Here is a 17,785-nt window from a genome sequence, read left to right as displayed (position 1 = left end):
ATAAGCTTTATTCATGCACATAAGACATATGCCCATGGCCATATAAATCACAAGTATCTCACATGATCCTATTGAAGACCTTTTTAGAGATTACCTCTTAAAGGAAGTGACTAACTTTAAAACTTAGAATCTAAAATGTCTTTAGGGAACATTCTACTACCAGGTGTTACCAGGCAGGGAAGAGAGTAGTGTATCTTGGAAGTAAGTTGGTTCGTCACTCAGAATTGTCTCCCCTCTCCTCAGGGGTCTACTTGTCTTCCATGATTTCATTCAAGGATTAGACAAGGACCTTAGGACTTTATGGTAATGTGTGTCACCACTCTGAAATCTGAGAGTGGATAAGAGGCGACACATACAAATACTGATAGTATCTTCCCATGGAGGGATCTTTTGAAAGTATTATAACCAAACAGATATATTTTGCTTAATTTTATCTTTTTTTTTTTTGGTATTTTGAGTATTCCTTTTTTATATTTATCTCTGATGTCTTTGTTGCCCCTCAGGAAGTTTCTGACATGAAGTCTGAGGGTCAGACCACTGTCATTCAGCAACTGGAACAGACCATTGAGGATCTGAGGACCAAAATAGCTGAACTAGAGAAGCAGTACCCTGCTGTGGACATGGAGGTGGCAACTGGCCCTCACGGGGTTCAGAATGCAGTGGCACCTTCAGAAGACGTCTGTCTGGAAGCTCTCAGGTTAGGAGAAAAGGGTTTGACAGGCAAAGTCAATCCAGACGTCCCCAAAAGAAGAGGGCAGGATTCTGACCCTTCCTTCTGTTAGTGCCCAACCAGAGTGTCCCCCAGGCCCACCTGGGGCTGAAAGTCGAGACTCAGCGGTGCCGTCCTCACCTTCTGGACCTCAGACAAAATTCTGTTCAGAGATACCTTTGATTGTGTCTCCAAGGCAAATATCTGTACAGCTCAACACACATCAGTCCAGCCAGACTCCACCACCTCCACCCTTTCCCTGATTTGATGGTCAAGGAACGGCCAGGGCTCAGCCTTCCCATCCTTCTCTTCATACTGAGTCTGAAGCCAGCCAGGAGCACTCTGTTTGCTCCTCCTTTGAAAACAGCCGTGACATCGCACCCCCACCACCTCTGCCTTGTACACAGTCCTCCAGCTCCATGCCTGGCCTGGCCCCAGTGCCCCCCCACTCCCCCCTCTCCCATGACATGGGATATGCTCTGGCATGACAGGTCTTGCTCTGCACAGTACAGCAGGCCCCTCAACTCCTCCTCTGCCTGGTACAGAGATGCTGCCATTCCCTCCCCCACTTCCTGGAGTGGGGATCCCTCCTCCCCCTCCACTTCCTGGTGAGGGAATCCTTACTCCCCCTCCTCTTCCCAGTGTAGGGATACCTTCTCCCCTCCTCTTCCTGATGTTGGGAATCCCCCACCTCCTCCTTTGCCAGGTATGGGGGTTCCACCTCCTCCAGCCCCTCCCCCACCCCCCTCCTGGAACAGGCATTCCCCTACCCCCACCAGCCCCTCTGCTTCCTGGATCAGGTCTCCCTCTCCCACCACCAGCACCACAAGTGTGTGGATGTCTTCCTCCTCCATTGCGAACTGGCTTGTTTGGATTAGTGATGAACCAGGACAAAGGGAGTAGGAAACAGCCAATAGAACCCTGTCAGCCAATGAAGCCTCTCTGTTGGACCAGAATTCAGCTACACAGTAAAAAGTAACACGAACGGGAGTCCGTCTTTCCACAATTTGTCAATATGAGGGAAGCATTTTCCTTTCAAACTTTTGGGAAAGTGACAATTTAATGTATTTCCAAGTACCACTCTAAAGCTTGCCTGTAGATTTTTACATCAGTATTCCATGAAGTAATCTGCTGTTTATAATTTTAGACTTTTTCCCAGAAGTATCCAAAGGATAAAACAAATGACATATGTCAATGTACAGATTTCTGTCTATATAGTTTTTGATTGACTTTTTAAAGATAGAGGCATATATTTTTCTTAGCATGCAGGCTCTGTTGCCTAGTTGCAGAACCTCACTGACAAATAGCTTATAAAAGTGAATCAAATCCTTAGACAAACTGAGTCTTGAGGATGCTTTCTGCATCCCTTTTAAGGCACATTGCTACTGTTCCATTTTGTTTGCTGTAGTCTTTTCAGAAACATGCTACACAAAAATACACACACCCACACTCCATGAGTGAAATGATTTAGTTCTGAGCACTTCATGGTACTTCTACAGAAGATCAGCAACACCGTGAGGTCATAAAATTATACATTTATATGATTTTTATAAAAGTTACGTTTTTCCCACTAGGTATGCTGCTGGTGTATTGCTTATCAATGCACAGACCATAGCCTGTGTTCTTGATCTCTGGGACAGTGCTGTGACGTGGCTGTGGAATGTGCTGGTGGGAGACAAAACATACACTTTAAATTTTACTGGACTTCTTTGTCCTAAGTTCTCAGGATTCTTTGAAATTTGCCTGGTGTCTCACAGAGTTAGAAATAGGGTATTTACCAGGCTCATTCTCATTTCTCATATTTATTTTCTCTTCACTGAATCATTCTGAGGGGAAGAATCTATATATTTTGAATACTTCACGCTTTGCAGCTCGTTCTCTGAATAATTTGTCATGTCAATTACATATGCTGATGCATCATTTCAAACTGTGACCCAAACTCACTTCATCCGTATGCGTTATATGAAGTTGTCTTGTTTTATTTTTCTTTTGCTTTTAAAAAAATGGATCTACCCTTTTTAGGTGGTACCACGTGAGTCTGCAGTCACTGAGAAGTCAGGTCACGTGGAAAGATGGGCAGTGGTAGGAAGAGGGAGGGGACACTGTGGGTCATAAAATGATTGCATTTTAGCCCATGAGTAATCCACAAAGCTGATGAGTCCAGTTGAGATTGTGAGATGGCAAACATTTCCTGCCTTGATAGCCATCCTGAGAGGGGTTTTCCATTTATGTTTTTACATAATGACTTGATGACTGAGAATTCCTGGAAATTATTCTTTCCAAAATTATGATTGTTTTCTCTTCTACCCTCTCCTCCTAGTCCTTTCTGTTCATGCTCCCCATGTTGTCTTGGAGTTTCGCTTGATGTCTCTCTTACTGGTTTTTTGCTTAACTTTAGAGACTCCAGTGTTTCACTTATTTGGGAAAAAATTGAAGAGCCATCCATAGATAGTCATGGATTTGAGGAATTATTTTCCAAAACTACTATAAAGGAGAGGAAGAAATTATTTCTGATACCATCACAAAGACCAAGGCTAAACAAGTGAGTACCCATGTGTTTTCTGAAGTTGGACAGTATTTGGGGCATAAGTGTGAACTTTCCTTACAGAAAATCTTTGAAATCATTTTCTGGGCTCTGTAACCTGCACAGTCCGTAAACAGATAGCAGAGGATAGAATTTTAGAGCACGTGGTTAAGTAAGAGTTTCCCAAATAAAACAACAAAAAATCATCTCCACCAAGTGACAATATTCTGACTATTTCACTCTTAGTCTCACAAAGCTTATTTTCAAAGTCCCAGAAGTTGCTTATTTCTAGAATACATTGTCTAGAAATAAACTGTCACTTGACTGAAATCCATCTGAGTGCTAGTATGGATGGAAAGAAAGGTAACAGTGAGCAAAAACAAACAAACAAAACCAAGCAAGGAACCCAGTCCTTAGTAAACCATCAGGAAAAAGTAGTAAAATCCCAGAATAATGAGCCCAGATGGAAGCTGTTGCTACTGGCAGCCCTCCTTCACCTTGAAATGGGGAGTGGCTACCTTTCTCACCTTTGCAGGGGAAGGGGAAATGCACAGAGGAAGGAGTGGCGAGCAGCTCAGATTTTTCAGGTCAGGGAAAGGGAGAGAAGTGAGGCCTGAAGTCCCCAGTGTTCTCCTGGTGCAGTCTCCCCACATGAGCCACAACTAATGGGGTGATGTGATTCCTTGAATTTCTGCCTCTAACCTGGAATCTGTAGCTAGACGTGCGACCCACAGTTGTTCCTCTCAATATTTTATTTCAGAGCAGACAACCCCTACCAGACAGATGCTCCAAAATCCAGGCAGGTAGGAATGGATTTGCATGGAACCTCTATCTGAGTAGGTGGGCAGTTCACCCCAGGCATTTCCGTTAATCTGAGAATGATGCAAATCCAAATATTATGCAGTTCAGTTTTTCAGAAACATTTACTGTGGTACAGCTGGTTGCTGGTGAATTTAGGTCAGAAACTATGGTAAACCTGGCATATTGTGGGCACTGAATAAATATTGTTGAACAAATAAGCCAGCTGACTGCAGGAGGAGGACTTTATAAATATCTGTGACTATGCCCAATAATGATTAAAAGATTAAAAAAAATCATTCATCTCATAATAATCAATATGGCCAAGGTGAGTTTGTTGGTGGAATAAAGGTAAATGGAAAACCACATCTTTCTGCCAGAGGGAAACATTTAAAAAATCTTTTCTATGGTGTATTGCAGATAGCACACTTAGACTGAGTCTTCATGTCTCTTCTCTTGGGCTGTATCAGAGATGGAAAATCTGTCTGGGCAAGGAATACAGGCGGGGAGCACAGGCATCATGAAAAAGGAAGCAGCCAGGTTGTCACCTGACGAGCTGGCAGATATGATAGGAAATGTCTCTTGTCTAGAGATGAAACTCTCAAAAAGGCAAACTATGCCCTTCCCACCTCCCATCACACTTTTTCTGTTAAGTGAACAGAAATAAGGCAGATGCCTCATATGTTGTCCATGAGAATGGGATTTCATGGTTTCTTTGACATTCCATTTCTAAGCTTACTGGAATAAGATTCATGTCCAAATCATTAAGACTTCAAACTCAACTAGTTGGCATGGGATGGCCTCAGCATACGAACAGTGCGTCTGTGTTGAACATCATCTCAGCACAGTCGCCTCACCCTGTCACTAGGACATTTCATAAAGTGGGGGTAAGACTTTGCCAGTCCTGTAATGTACACCTGTTGATGGTGACACTGCTGTTGACCTTCTGTCTCAGAGAGGGTTTGTGGAACAGTCTCCATCATGACTTGTCATGAGCTTGCTCGGCATCTCTTTGGCCTGGGTCTTGTACTCAGCTCTGTCAGGTCTGTTTTTGGAGGGATAAGGAATTTTTTTTCCATATGTTGGTGAGAGAAAAATCTGCTGCAAGTGTTATATTGCTGAAGAAAGCTAGTTTTATTTACCTGTGTTGTATTTGGAAGAAAAATCTAGCCATTATATCTACTTGAGATTTTAAAGGATGCATGCAAATACATTTGACCCTTGAGCAACACGGGGTTAGGGGCACCAGCCTTCTGTGCAGTCAGAAAGCTCTGTGTAAATTATAGTCAGCCCATCATGTACGGAGTCCCTCCACATCCTCATTTCCACGTCCACAGATTCAACCAACCTCAGATCATGTGGTACTGCAGAATTTACTACTGGAAAACATCTGTGTGTAAGTGGACCTGCACAGTTCAAATTGTGTGACCTGTAATTCCTCTTTTCATGTGCAAACATTTTAGTACCTCATGATCCATTTCCAGGAAAGTAAATAGCCTTAATGCCATGGAATGTGTTTATAGAATTATTTCAAGCTATTCTTATATACAATGAAAGCTACAAATTCTGGTTTTCTTTAAATATTTCAAAATAGCCAAATAATTTTCTGTGATCTGTCCTCTTCTTGAAAGTAAGACTGTAGCCAAATGCACTGCGACTTAAGGAGGTGGCTGTGCTGTTTTTACTTTCAGAAAAGATGTTTTCAGTGTGATAACAGAAGATTGCTTAGCTGGACACACTGCTGTTTGGCAGAAGGAGAAAGAGGTTGTTCTCTGGATGCCTAGAGTAGCAACGATGATGGATCTCTTGTATTTCTAAACCCTTTCTCCTCCAAGGAACCAAAGACAGAGGATTTCATACTTTTCATAGAATCTATATTTGAGTTCTGTGATGACTTCTTAGCTTGCCCTTCTGCATTTTGAGGTATATGAATCATAATGAGATTAGCTGGGAAGGCATATGGGAGTTTATCAGACTGTGATTTGACACAGTTCTCCTTTAGCAAACAAGCATGACTCAGATCAGAATTAAACACCAACCTGCTAACTTGGCACAACAGTAACCCTGTCTCTTAAGGAATCAAGAAGAAGATAGAAAACCAGTCTCATATGTGGTCCATGCTTAAAACATCACACACATATATACACTTGCCCATTTTTTATGTTTTAACTTTTCTTTTCATTGAAGTATAGTCAGTTTACAATGTTGTGTCAATTTCTGGTGTACAGCACAATAGTTCAGTCATACACATACATACATGTATACATTTTCATATTCTTTTCATTGCAGGTTCCTAAAAGATACTGAATATATTTCCCTGTGCTGTATAGTCAAAACACTGTCTATCTCACTTGCCCATTTTGAAGGAATGCCCTAGAGCTAGTAAACATGTAGCTGAGTCTCCTCTCACCCAAAAGGGTAATTCCCTAACTGTAATGTTGATAATGATCCTAAGTCAGCTTGGGATCTTTCATGTCCAAATAAAGCTTAAATTTAACCTGAACCTATGAGCAGGAAAGTGGGAGAGTTTACATGGGAATGATTTAGATAGTAAGAATGGCCTCAGAGAGAAGTTTCTGGTTCATCCTATGTCAAATGAGGTCATGAGCAAATATATTTTGGTGAACACAGCAGTAGTGGTAGCAGCTGCTTCAGCAACAGAAATAATCATAGTGGTGATTATGACAACAACGGTCATAACAACCATGGAAACCTCCAGGTCACTGGGCTTTATTTACCACCTGCCAGTCACTGTCCTAGCAATCTAACATTAGCTCATTTCGTCCTCATGATCCTGTGAGGTAGACGCCATTGTCCCTGGTGTATAGTCCAGAAAACCAAGGTGCAGAGGGATTACAATGTTCCCAGGAGAGTAGAGGGCGGAGCTTAGGTGCAGACTTCAGCCATCTGGCTCGAGTCTGTTCTCTTAATCATGAAGTCATAGGTATGGATGTGGACTGTTATATATGAGTGTAAGTTTGGTATTTTATTCATATGGAAACCAGAATCAGAATAGATAATTTAAAAAATAATTTGGGTTTGTATTGATTTTCATATATGCCAAATGTTTATTTATGTATTTGTTTATTTTTGGTTGTTCTTATTTTTATTGGTTATCATTATTAAGTTTGTTTGGCACCTTCCAGTCTATACAGAAATTTACAAACATATCTTTTTGAAAAAATTGAAGTACAGTCAGTTACAATGTGTCAATTTCTGGTATACAGTATAATGTCACAGTCATGCATATATATATATATTCATTTTCATATTCTTTTTCATTAAAGGTTATTATAAGCTATTGAATATAGTTCTCTGGGCTATACAGAAGAAATGTCTTTTTATCTATTTTTCTATATAGTGGTTAACATTTGCAAATCTCAAAATCCCAAATTTATCCCTTCCCACCCCCTCATCTAATTTCCAGAAAGGCTTCTCTGTGTGTTGTTAAAGTTCATAATAACAATGGGAAAAGAAGCATTCATTGCTTAAATGTTCCTATGTGGAGTGTATAATGTAAAGCCTCTAAGTATTCTTATCTGAAATAGTATTTGCTGTTAAAAAGCTTCCCCTTATCATGTTGGGACATTGGGAAATCATGTGTGCTGTACTTCGAATGTTGTCTGCTGCTGTAAGATTGGTTGGTCGGAAAAGGAAAAGAGAGGTATGAATTTTATCTGTGAATCTGCTTACTTTTACTTATTGAAAATGTTTATTTTTTAGATTAAAAATATGTCTTATCATAATCAGTGGGTATTTCAGGGCTCACAGGATGATGGCCTGAGTGATACTCTGAGTAGCAGAAGTCTAGTGTTGTGCATTGGTGTCCATTTGTCCTGTTGTAGCTGGCAGGGGTGTGTTTGGGTTGGACAGTGCTATTTGTCTCTTAGACCTAAAAGAATGTGTGAAATAGCAAACATTTTATAGTAAGACAATTTAGATTTGTTTTGAGGAATGCATCATAAATGTTTGGTACTTTGTAACTTTTAACATAACATCTATTTTTAATAGAATACATTCCTATTGCAAGCCTTAAAATGTATTTACATAGAAAACCACATCAAAATACAAGGCTATAAGTAAGATGAACACATGATTTGTGGAATCTGAGTCTGTTTTAGATGTTGAAAAATCACTGTTTTTTGAAGGTGCTTTTCCTGTAACTATTTATAGAGCATACCCAATCAATTCAAAGAATGCAGCAAAAATAACCTGTTTGTAAAAAATCCTCTTTCAGCCAGAATATTATTTTTATACTTCAAAATAAATGGCTAAAGACTGAACAAGCAAAGAGCCTAATGGCATATTAAAAAGGAAATATAATTAGGCTGATGATCCTTGACCTTGCTAGATGTATTAGGAAAATTATATTTAATTAATTGTACTTTGGAATTGCAAAAAATTTAACAATGATGGTGATGTTTAGTTCTTTTGGACTTTATATTACATTTAATATGATGATATTATGTTCTGCTGGACTAGATGTATTAGAAAGGGGTATTAATTTTCAACAGATGAAATGTTCTGTTTATTAAGTTCCATCAGCATAGAAAAAAGGGCTTGGGGGAAATTTACTTAAGATTTATTGTCTTTTAAAATTCTTTATGGAAACTAAATTTCATCCTTGCAAAAGTGAGGGAAGATTTTTGTTCAGATGATGGGAGTGTGTCTTGTCAATACTGCTAAAGTGGAGTGATGCAGCTACTGCAGAGAACCTGGGAAACTGGAAAGAGAGGGGGCCCCAGTTACTTTCAGGGATGCATCCATTTCTTGACCTGATGGGAACACGGTTTATCCATTTCTGCAGGGAGAACAGCAGAGAAAAGCAGGAGCCATGTCAGGGAGAGCACAGAAGTTCTCTGGAGGGCTAATTTATTACAGAACAGCCCATGGGGTCCAGCATTATCTAATCATGTCACAAAATGTGCTGCCTGTGGTCAGGAATTGAATAGAATGAGTCAGCTGGACTTGGGGTGAGACTGTTTAGAAGAGATGAAACTTGAAGTGGGCCTTGAAGAGTTTATTTTATTTAGATATGTACAGAGGATTAAAGGATGAATTTAAAAAAATTATTGAAGTGTAGTTGATTTACAGTGTTAGTTTCAGGTGTAAAGCAAAGTCATTCAGCTATACATATGCATACATATATACATCATTTTCTTTTCAGAGTCTTTTCCGTTATATGTTGTTACAAGAAATTAAATATAGTAAGGGATTAGTTTTGAAGATAGCACCATGAGTAAAGATTTCCTTGCGTCTTGTTTAAAACCATAGTAAATCAGCCAGCAGAGTAGCAAGCTTCTCCTGTGTGTGGGAAGTTCCGTGTGATGGTTTCAGTAATGTGAATGCAGGCTGTTGGTATTCATTTCCCTTAGCTGAATGTGTCTTCTTCTTGTCTTCCTAGTAAAAGTCTTTAGGTTTTTCACATTAGACATAAGACTGAGAAGTAAATTTAGATAAATTAGACCTGAAGTTAATTTTGATGTCTTGGTTCTACATAGTGGAATGTATGTTTCTTTACTAGAGACAGCAACAGGGTTTTGGACTATTCCAGTGCAAAGGAGAACTTTATTTCTTTTTTATTTTAAAGTGTAGTTACATTTATGATAGCTCCTACCTTTTGCCTGTAGGAGGTGATGCTGTTGACACTAGTCTGATTGCTCACAGTGTGCCTCTGTGTGACCTAAGCTGAAAAATAGCTCCAGTTATGGAGGACACAAAGTTAAGGCTTAGAAGAAAAATTACTGTTCTTATTTATATCCCTAGTTTTTAATTTAAAACTTTTTTATTTAAACCAAAATATAAATTTATATTTCTGAAAGGAAATGACACCAGACCATAATTTGAAATTACATGCACACACAGACACAAATCACTGGTAAACATAATTTTTATCTACACAGAATATAATACAGCTGCACATCTCTTCTTTATTCTTTTGACAAACTTTAAAAGGAAGTACATAAAACAATATGTATATTATCGAGCCTATGACATATAGACGTAATATATTTGAGAACAAACTAGTAGAAACAAAAGCTGTATTTGTATTAGAGTAAGGAAGTGACACCATATGGTAATTCAAATCTACAGAAAAAAATGAAGAGAACAATAAAGGGTAAATAAGATTAATATAATATAGTTTATAAATATACTTCTCTCCTCTCTCAAGTTCTTTAAAAGGCAAATGATTATATAAACTAATAATTATAACAGTTTGTACCATATATAAATCACACACATAGTATGTATAACAGTAGTAACATAAAAAGGTGGGAAGTGAATGGAGCTATAGAGGAGTAAAGTTTCTATATTTTTGAAATTAAGTCAGTATAAATATGAGATAGATTCTTGTAAATTAAAATAAATATTGTAAGCCCTAGACTAACCACTAAGAAGACTCAAATACAATATAAAGTATTTGGGCTCAAATACTGAATAAAGTACAAACGAATTAAGTATCTACTTAATCTATGTATCCATCCATTACAAAAGAGGGCAATAAAGGAAGAATAGAGGAACAGGAGCACATTCTGACCCAACAGTTCGCCTGCTCTGGACAAGCCGCGCCCGATTGACTCTAGGAACCCCCGAGCCTGCACTGTCCTCGCGCGGACGAGTAGAGCACCCTCGCCCCGCTCAGCTCACCTAAGCTCCCTCCCCGAGGTGAGCCCGGTCCCCACGTCCTCCAGGCGGGGTTGAGGTTGGGTGGGGGGGTGCTCCTTTTGGGCGGTCTCCAAGGCGTGAGGCCCCGAGGCCCTCTGGGGGATGGCCTCGTCCCTCGCTCAGTGGCCCCACGTCTCTTTTGGGAGGCCAGTGCGGGTGCGGAATCCGGGAGGTGTCCGCACAAAAGGCCAAGACAGACTCCCCATCGCCTTCCCTCCCTCTTGCCTTCCTCGCCCCCTCCCTTTCTTGCCTGCTCCCTCCTCTTTCAAACCTCGCCTCGGCTCGCTCAGATGGTGTCAGTTCAGTCCCAGCGCCTCGGAGCGAGGAAATGGCCATGGAGCCGGAGCCGCAGGTAAAGGGGGCGCGCCCCTCGCAGGCGCGGGGTCCCAGGTGGCGCCTCACCTGTCCCCTCTGGCGTCCTGCGAGCCCGCCCTCGAGTCTCCGGAACTCATTATCTCGCCCCGTCTCCCCCGATGGTCCTGCCGTCCTACCCGCCCCCCAGCCCCCTATCCATACTATGTGTTCCGCTCCTCCAGGGCGCCCCCTCCCCACCCATCTTCTGAGCAAATCCACCAGCAGGTGTCCGTGGAGCCCCTGGTGTGTACAGATGTGTTTGACCATCACACTCACTCTTGGAAACAGTCTAGATGGCTTGGGGGCATCCCCTTCCTCGTGTCGGGAGCGAGGGGCCCGCTGGAGGGAGCCCGGGGGCTGCGTGGGTGGTTGGGTGGGAGGCTGTTCCTGAAAAGTTGGGTGGCTCTTCCGAGCAGGTCTCCCCGTTTGCCCACTCGGTTGTGGGGGGCGAGCGGAACAGTGGGCGCCAGCATGGGGTCTCCTGCGATTGCCCTGAAGGGGCCACGGCAAGTTGGAAACAGCCGAAATAATGTATTCTAACAGGTGTCCCCTGCAAACAGTGGCCAGGGCCGTCCGCAGAGGCTGGGCGGAGGGCGCCTCTACAGAGGCCGAGGGAGGGACTGGACCTCGCTGCCCTAGGCACACAGCTGTGTGTGGACCGTAGCTGTTTTGACCCTCCTTTTATGAGTGTGGAGCCCAGTCACATTCTGTGTTTCCAGTAGTGAGTCCAGTTCCATTCCCTGCTGTGTGACCTCTCCCCCTACCAGTTTCTGCATAAGCCAAGATCTTTACCTTCTCCTCCATGTGCACACTCCAGTGACCTCTCACCTCCACACTGCTTATTAACTTGGGCTTCTCTGCTATTTCTGGTCCAAAGAGATATTATCTTTTTTTAAAGCACACTGTGTGGCTTGGTTTTCTCTCTTTATGTTCTAATTCATTGCTATGTGTTTTCAGCAGCCATTTGACTGGATATCTCTATTCACTTTTATACATTTTTTCCCACTAAAAATTATAACTTGAGCATTTCCCGTGTCATTTAATGTAATTCAAAATCTTTTTAAGATGATTTCATAATAATCCATCTTATGATTGCGCTGTAATTTAGTTGTCATTTGATTCTTGTAAGAAATTAGACTCCAGTTTTCTTTGCTCTTGAGAAACATTGTGTTGAACATCCTTATTGACAGCCTTTTTACTATAACTCTGATTATTCTTTAATATAGATTCTGATAATTATGGGATCAGAGGCAATGAATATTTGTTTTCAGATTCTTGATTTTTATTACCCAAATACCTTCTAGAAAAGCAACTTGTGAATTTAAAGGGTGGGATGTCTCATAAAATAGAATTGAAAAATAAAATTTATGAGATTTAAATCAGTAAGGAATCTCAGAGATATTATAGTCTAATACCTATCATTCAACAACTTTTATTAAATTAATAGAAAATAGAAAATAAAAACATAAACCCTTCCTTCTAGTTCGTAGACTAATAAGAAGACCAATACTTCTGTGAATAACCGCTATACAGTATACAGGTACTTTTAGTTATGTAAATAAGATAATATAGAAACACAGAAAAGGAATGTTTAAATATTCTTGGAAAATTACATGTAAATTGGATTTTGAAAAGTAACCTAAAAAGTGACAAGAAATGGATTGCAAAATCTGATATAGCTAGAACATAAGTTGCTCAGGGACATGGAATCAGAAGATGACAAGCCATCCTTGCAAAGGGTCTTAAGGACCTACTGAAAAGTTTGGAATCCATTCTGCAATCACTACTTAGCCACGGGAATGCTTCTAGGCCAGGATGCAGTACACTCAGGTAGGCGTTTCTGAAAGGCCATCAGGAGGCACTTGTGAATCATGGTTTAGAGGGGAGACTTGAAACAGCAGACCTAGACAGTCAGTTGTTGAGGGCACAAGCTGAGGTCCCTGTGTTAGGATGAAAAGGATCTGGGAGTACTTGGAGATGCATTACAACAAGATTCTAACCAGATACAGAGAGTAAGGAAGAAGGGATAAGATGACTCTTTAATAGCTTGTATACCGGGTGGATGCTAATACTATTCCAGAAGAGAATCCAGGAGGAATGAATAGTCCAGATACCCCTGTATTCATAGAATGCAATAAACATAAGATGAGAAAGTTTTCTGATCATGCAGAACACACAAGTTCATATGCTTTAGAAGGGATTTACATTTTATTCCAAATGCAATATCCAGCCACTGAAGAATTCTGTTTAGGGAATTGGAGTGATATAGTTTGTGTCTTGAAAGTACTGCTCTGGCAAGCATAGAATTTCAGAGACATGTTGGTAAGAAACTCAAATAAAAGATGATAATCATTTTGACAAAGGAGGGGGACAGAAGAGATGGAAAGAACTTTAAAAAATGATTCCAATTTTAGGGCCAGTGAGGGTGGTATAAAATATTTAAATGTTTCTGTGTACAAGCTAATATATAACTGCTTCTTAAAAATTTGATCGCTCCGTAATTTCCTCCAGGTGAACATTAGATTACTGTAAAGTATTTCTGTTTGAGATGTTTAAAAGCCTTTACATAAGCTTTGAAGGAAACATTTTGACTTGTGATTTTTTCCAAAGTCAGTAAGCTTTTATTATCTTTCTCTCTCTTCTCATTTTCCCTCCGCTTCCCTGTACCAATATGCACATGTACTTAATTCAGATAAACATTTTCTAGGATGTTTAGACTTTTTATGCTGTAAATCTCTTGACTTTCCATTACTTTCAGTGGTAATTTTGCTAGTGGAGGGGAGAGTTAATGAGAAGGAAATCAAGTCATTGGTCATTTAATTTTAAGATTTTATGCCATTTATTCACATTACAAAAAAAAAGTAAAGTTGTATTTCCTCATTTTCACTAATCTCTTGCTTTTCGGACCTGACTGCCTTGAGAAAAACCACAATAATTAATGGTGATTATTTATCTGACATTTAAATGAAGACTTATTTTATTTTAGAAATTATCCCTGATTGTGTTACAGTGTGTACTTTGCAAAAGTGTTTTCTTTTCATGCAATGATCAACTTGGATTAATTCAAAGCTGTAAGATACTGTTTCACACAGGGACCCAATAAACAAATTATCACATGAAAGTATAATTTACTTCATATATGGAGTAAACTGTCACCATGGGATTCAAGTCATTTAAAGTACTCTTTGTGAATGTTTCATTCTCTGTGACTGAGGTCCTGTGATTATTTCTTTTTCCATTTTCCATTTGCAAACTCCTGCTCACCCTTTGTACTCAGAGAGACTCTTCAGTAAAGCTGTCTGGATGAACTTGCCCTGCAGGAGAACATTGATAAAAATACACTGGTAGATTTATAAGTAGACATTTACAGAGGTAAATGACAGCATGTTAAAAGTGAGGGTGTAAGTATCAATACCTTTTCAAATTACACCAAAATACTAATGATTAATATCTTTTTAAAAAATTTAAAAAGTCAGATAATGTGAAATATTTTCAAAAATATGGATTAGTGAGATCTCTTTTACATTGATAGTGGAAATATAAATTAACACACTTTCTTGGAAAAATATCTGGCAATATTTCACTAACTTTTTAAAATCCATATTCTCTGACCCAGCTTTTGGTCCCTAGATGTATATACCAGTGCAGAGTTGACCAGGCTAACTACATTTATAGCAGCAGCAACCAAACCCCTCAGATATTTTTCAATAAAATAATTGCTGAGTAAATTAGTATCTTCTCTCAAAGAACATCATTGAAGAGTGAAACTAATTGCACTACATTTATCTGCATTAAAAATAGATAACTCTTATTAATACAATCTTAAGAAAAAACATGGAAAAGGCATGGAAAATACAAACAGTATGATTTCAATTTTCAAAGTTTCTATATCTATATGTGTATGTGTATATATACACACACACACACACACACACATATAAAATAACTTATTTAGGGATAGCAAGGGGATGAAAAAGTCAACCTTGAAGGTAGTGGTTGCCTCTGGGCCTGAGGGTGGGATGTAAGGAGCATAAGGGACCCTTCCAAAATACTAGTTCTGTTCTGTGTCTTAAGTTGGAAATTGGGTATATGTTATATACATGTTATATATGCTCCTCTGTTCATATATATCTTTAATCATTGTATTTAAGAAGAAATAAAAGTAGGTAACCATCCAAGAATCTATCTGAATTAGAGCTGAGATGAAATCATCTGGACTTACTAATTTAAAATGTGCAACAATACAGCCTTTTTTTATTGTTTATGATGAAATTATATAGTTTAGCAAATTCAAGCGTAAACACAATTAAGGACCATGTGAAATTTAATTAAAAGAACAAACTATGTATAAGAAGACTTCAAATATATGTTTGCAGATGAACAGTACTATATATAAAACCGTTTTTGGGGAAAGAGTAACTTGAAAAACTAGCATGTTATCTGTGAACAGTTAAAATAGATATTATGTATAAGCAATAAATAAAAATAAAATTTTTAAATACTGTTGCCAGAAAGCTGTTAAGTACTTAGAAAAATATAATCCATTAAATTAATAGATTAATGTTTCTACTAGTTGTAAGTGAAGTCAGGGAAACAGAAGCCATATTTGTTAGTGTAATGGAAATCATTTTACACAGGTAATTAGGTTAAGACATGTTAGAGCAAAAAGGGAACTCTCAGGTAACTATTGGGAGCAGCCATTATGCCTAGGGCTAGAGGAGTGAGATGAAGAGGTTGGAGTTGTCAAGGAACCTAGCACGAGAGGGAGAGCGTTCTGTGGGGCTCAGACCCAGACGTCTGTGGAGAGGATGCTGGCTGTGCAAACAGTGCCCGAGGAGCTCAGAGAATGAGCCTCGCAGAGCTGAGACTGCGAGCTTTGAGGAGGTGGTACTGACTGGGCTGGTACTTTGGAGGGTGCTTTGATGCTGGATTTGGGCCTGTAAAACCAAGCCGGGAACCGGAGCCACCTGCTGATTCGTGAGAAGTGTCTGGGGGCAGAGCTCACCAGAGCAGCAAATCCCCTAGCTTCCTGTCCCTTCCTCCAATCCCTCTCTTCCCTCCTCCTTGGTGAAACCTGTCAGGGAGCCAGATGGCAAAGGACAAAGGTAATTGGCTGACTCCCAGCACCAGCATCCCAGGCCTTAGTACAGAAAGGGAGTTAGGGACTGAGACAAAATCTTAGTAACTTACTACTTCTTTCATGCTTTTTTTCTTTTTTATTGAAGTGTAGTTGATTTACAATGTTGGGTTTGTTTCTAGTGTACAGCATAGTGATTCAGTTATACACACACACACATATATATGTTCTTTTTCATTAGAGGTTACTGCAAATTATTGAATACAGCTCCCTGTTCTCTATAGTAGGGCTATGTTGTTCATTTATTCTGTATATAGTAGTTTGTATCTGCTAATCCCAAACTCCCAGTGGATCCCTCCTCCCTCCCTTTCCTCTTTGGTAACCATAAGTTTGTTTTCTATGTCTGTGAGTCTCTTTCTATTTTTAATTCTTTAATTTACATTTTTATTTCCATTATTCTAATATAACCCCACCTGTCTCTCTTACGGTTCTCAAAGTTAAGAATAAATGGAAGAAATGCATCACTTGTGGAGATACTTAAACCATACTGTACTTTGTCTTCTCCTGGTTAACATTTCTTCATGTTATCTTTACACTTTATTTAGTCCTTTCATTGTTGCTTTGTAGACAGCCTCACAGATGACCATACCCATTGCTAAAACTCTGAAAGATAAAAGTCAGAACAGAGCATGGATGGAGGATTCTGACCAGTGTCTGGAGCAGTAGAAAGGCATTGAGCTTGTTTGAGTAGCACACCTCACATAGCCATAACCCACATCCTCTTCGGTTTTAATAATAGTTACTTGTTAACTCAGTTGTCCATGTGATTTGCAGGTCATTCTTATTATACCTCTGCCACATTTCTGTGCTACCTGTGGTCTTGGTTTCTATATCTTAAAACTGTGACACAACATTGTAAAATGACTATAACTCAATTAAACTGCTAAAAAAAAAAACCTCTGAATGTATATATGTTGGAACTCATGGTTTCTGATAAACCTTATCAATTTTCCTAAGAAAAAATAATTTCACAGGAACATCTAAAGTTCTTGTCCAGTGTTCTAAAAGTTGCAACTTCACTGAGGTTTCTTTTTTCAAATTTTTTACTCAATTAACATTGGTCTATAACATTATATAAGTTTCATGTATACAAAATTGTACTTCTAATTCTTGGTGCCCTACAGTGACCTCGTCACCAAAAATACTTTCCATGTGTCACTATCCAGTTATCCCACCGTTACTTATTTTGTCCTTCCCCTATTGTAACCACTACTCTGTTCTCAGTAGCTATATGTTTATTTTTAGTTGGTTTGGTTTATTAATATATTTTGCTTTTTTGTTTGCTAGTTTATTTTCTATATTCCACATATGAGTGAAATCATACAGCATTTGTTTTTCTGCCCTGACTTATTTCACTTCACATAACACCCTCAGGGTCCATCCATGTTGTTGATTAGGGTGAAATTTCATCTTTATATGGCTGAGTAATACTGCATTTTTATATATGTACCATATCTTCTATATCCATTCATCTATTGATGGGCAATTAGGTTGCATCCATATCTTGGCTGTTATAAGTAATGCTAGTGAACATAAGGGTGCATGTATCTTTTTGAATTAGTGTTTTAGTATTCTTAGGATAAAGACCCAGAAGTAG

At 39.3% G+C, this 17,785-nt stretch overlaps 1 protein-coding gene across 14 annotated transcripts in view; it reads left to right on the top strand.

Moving 5' to 3' along the window:
* LOC140699183 (formin-2-like) overlaps positions 1-17,785 on the top strand; it is a 129,800-nt gene that overhangs the window by 75,429 nt on the left and 36,586 nt on the right. For 5 of the 14 annotated variants that reach the window (XM_072970915.1, XM_072970914.1, XM_072970912.1 and 2 more), the window contains 3 exons: positions 504-697; positions 3,108-3,251; positions 5,369-5,427. In XM_072970915.1, the coding sequence (XP_072827016.1) occupies positions 516-697; positions 3,108-3,251; positions 5,369-5,427 (385 nt within the window). In that variant the 5' untranslated portion in view covers positions 504-515. Of the gene's footprint in view, positions 1-503; positions 698-3,107; positions 3,252-3,993; positions 4,037-5,368; positions 5,428-6,320; positions 6,450-10,526; positions 10,627-17,785 lie in introns of those variants that run through there. The other 9 variants (XM_072970918.1, XM_072970916.1, XM_072970923.1 and 6 more) reach the window with 7 other exon arrangements.

Source organism: Vicugna pacos, chromosome 11, assembly GCF_048564905.1.
Source record: "Vicugna pacos chromosome 11, VicPac4, whole genome shotgun sequence".
In the NCBI taxonomy this organism is placed as follows: domain Eukaryota; kingdom Metazoa; phylum Chordata; class Mammalia; order Artiodactyla; family Camelidae; genus Vicugna; species Vicugna pacos.
Note: the sequence above shows the minus strand (reverse complement) of the source record. Positions and strands in the feature narration are given on the sequence as shown.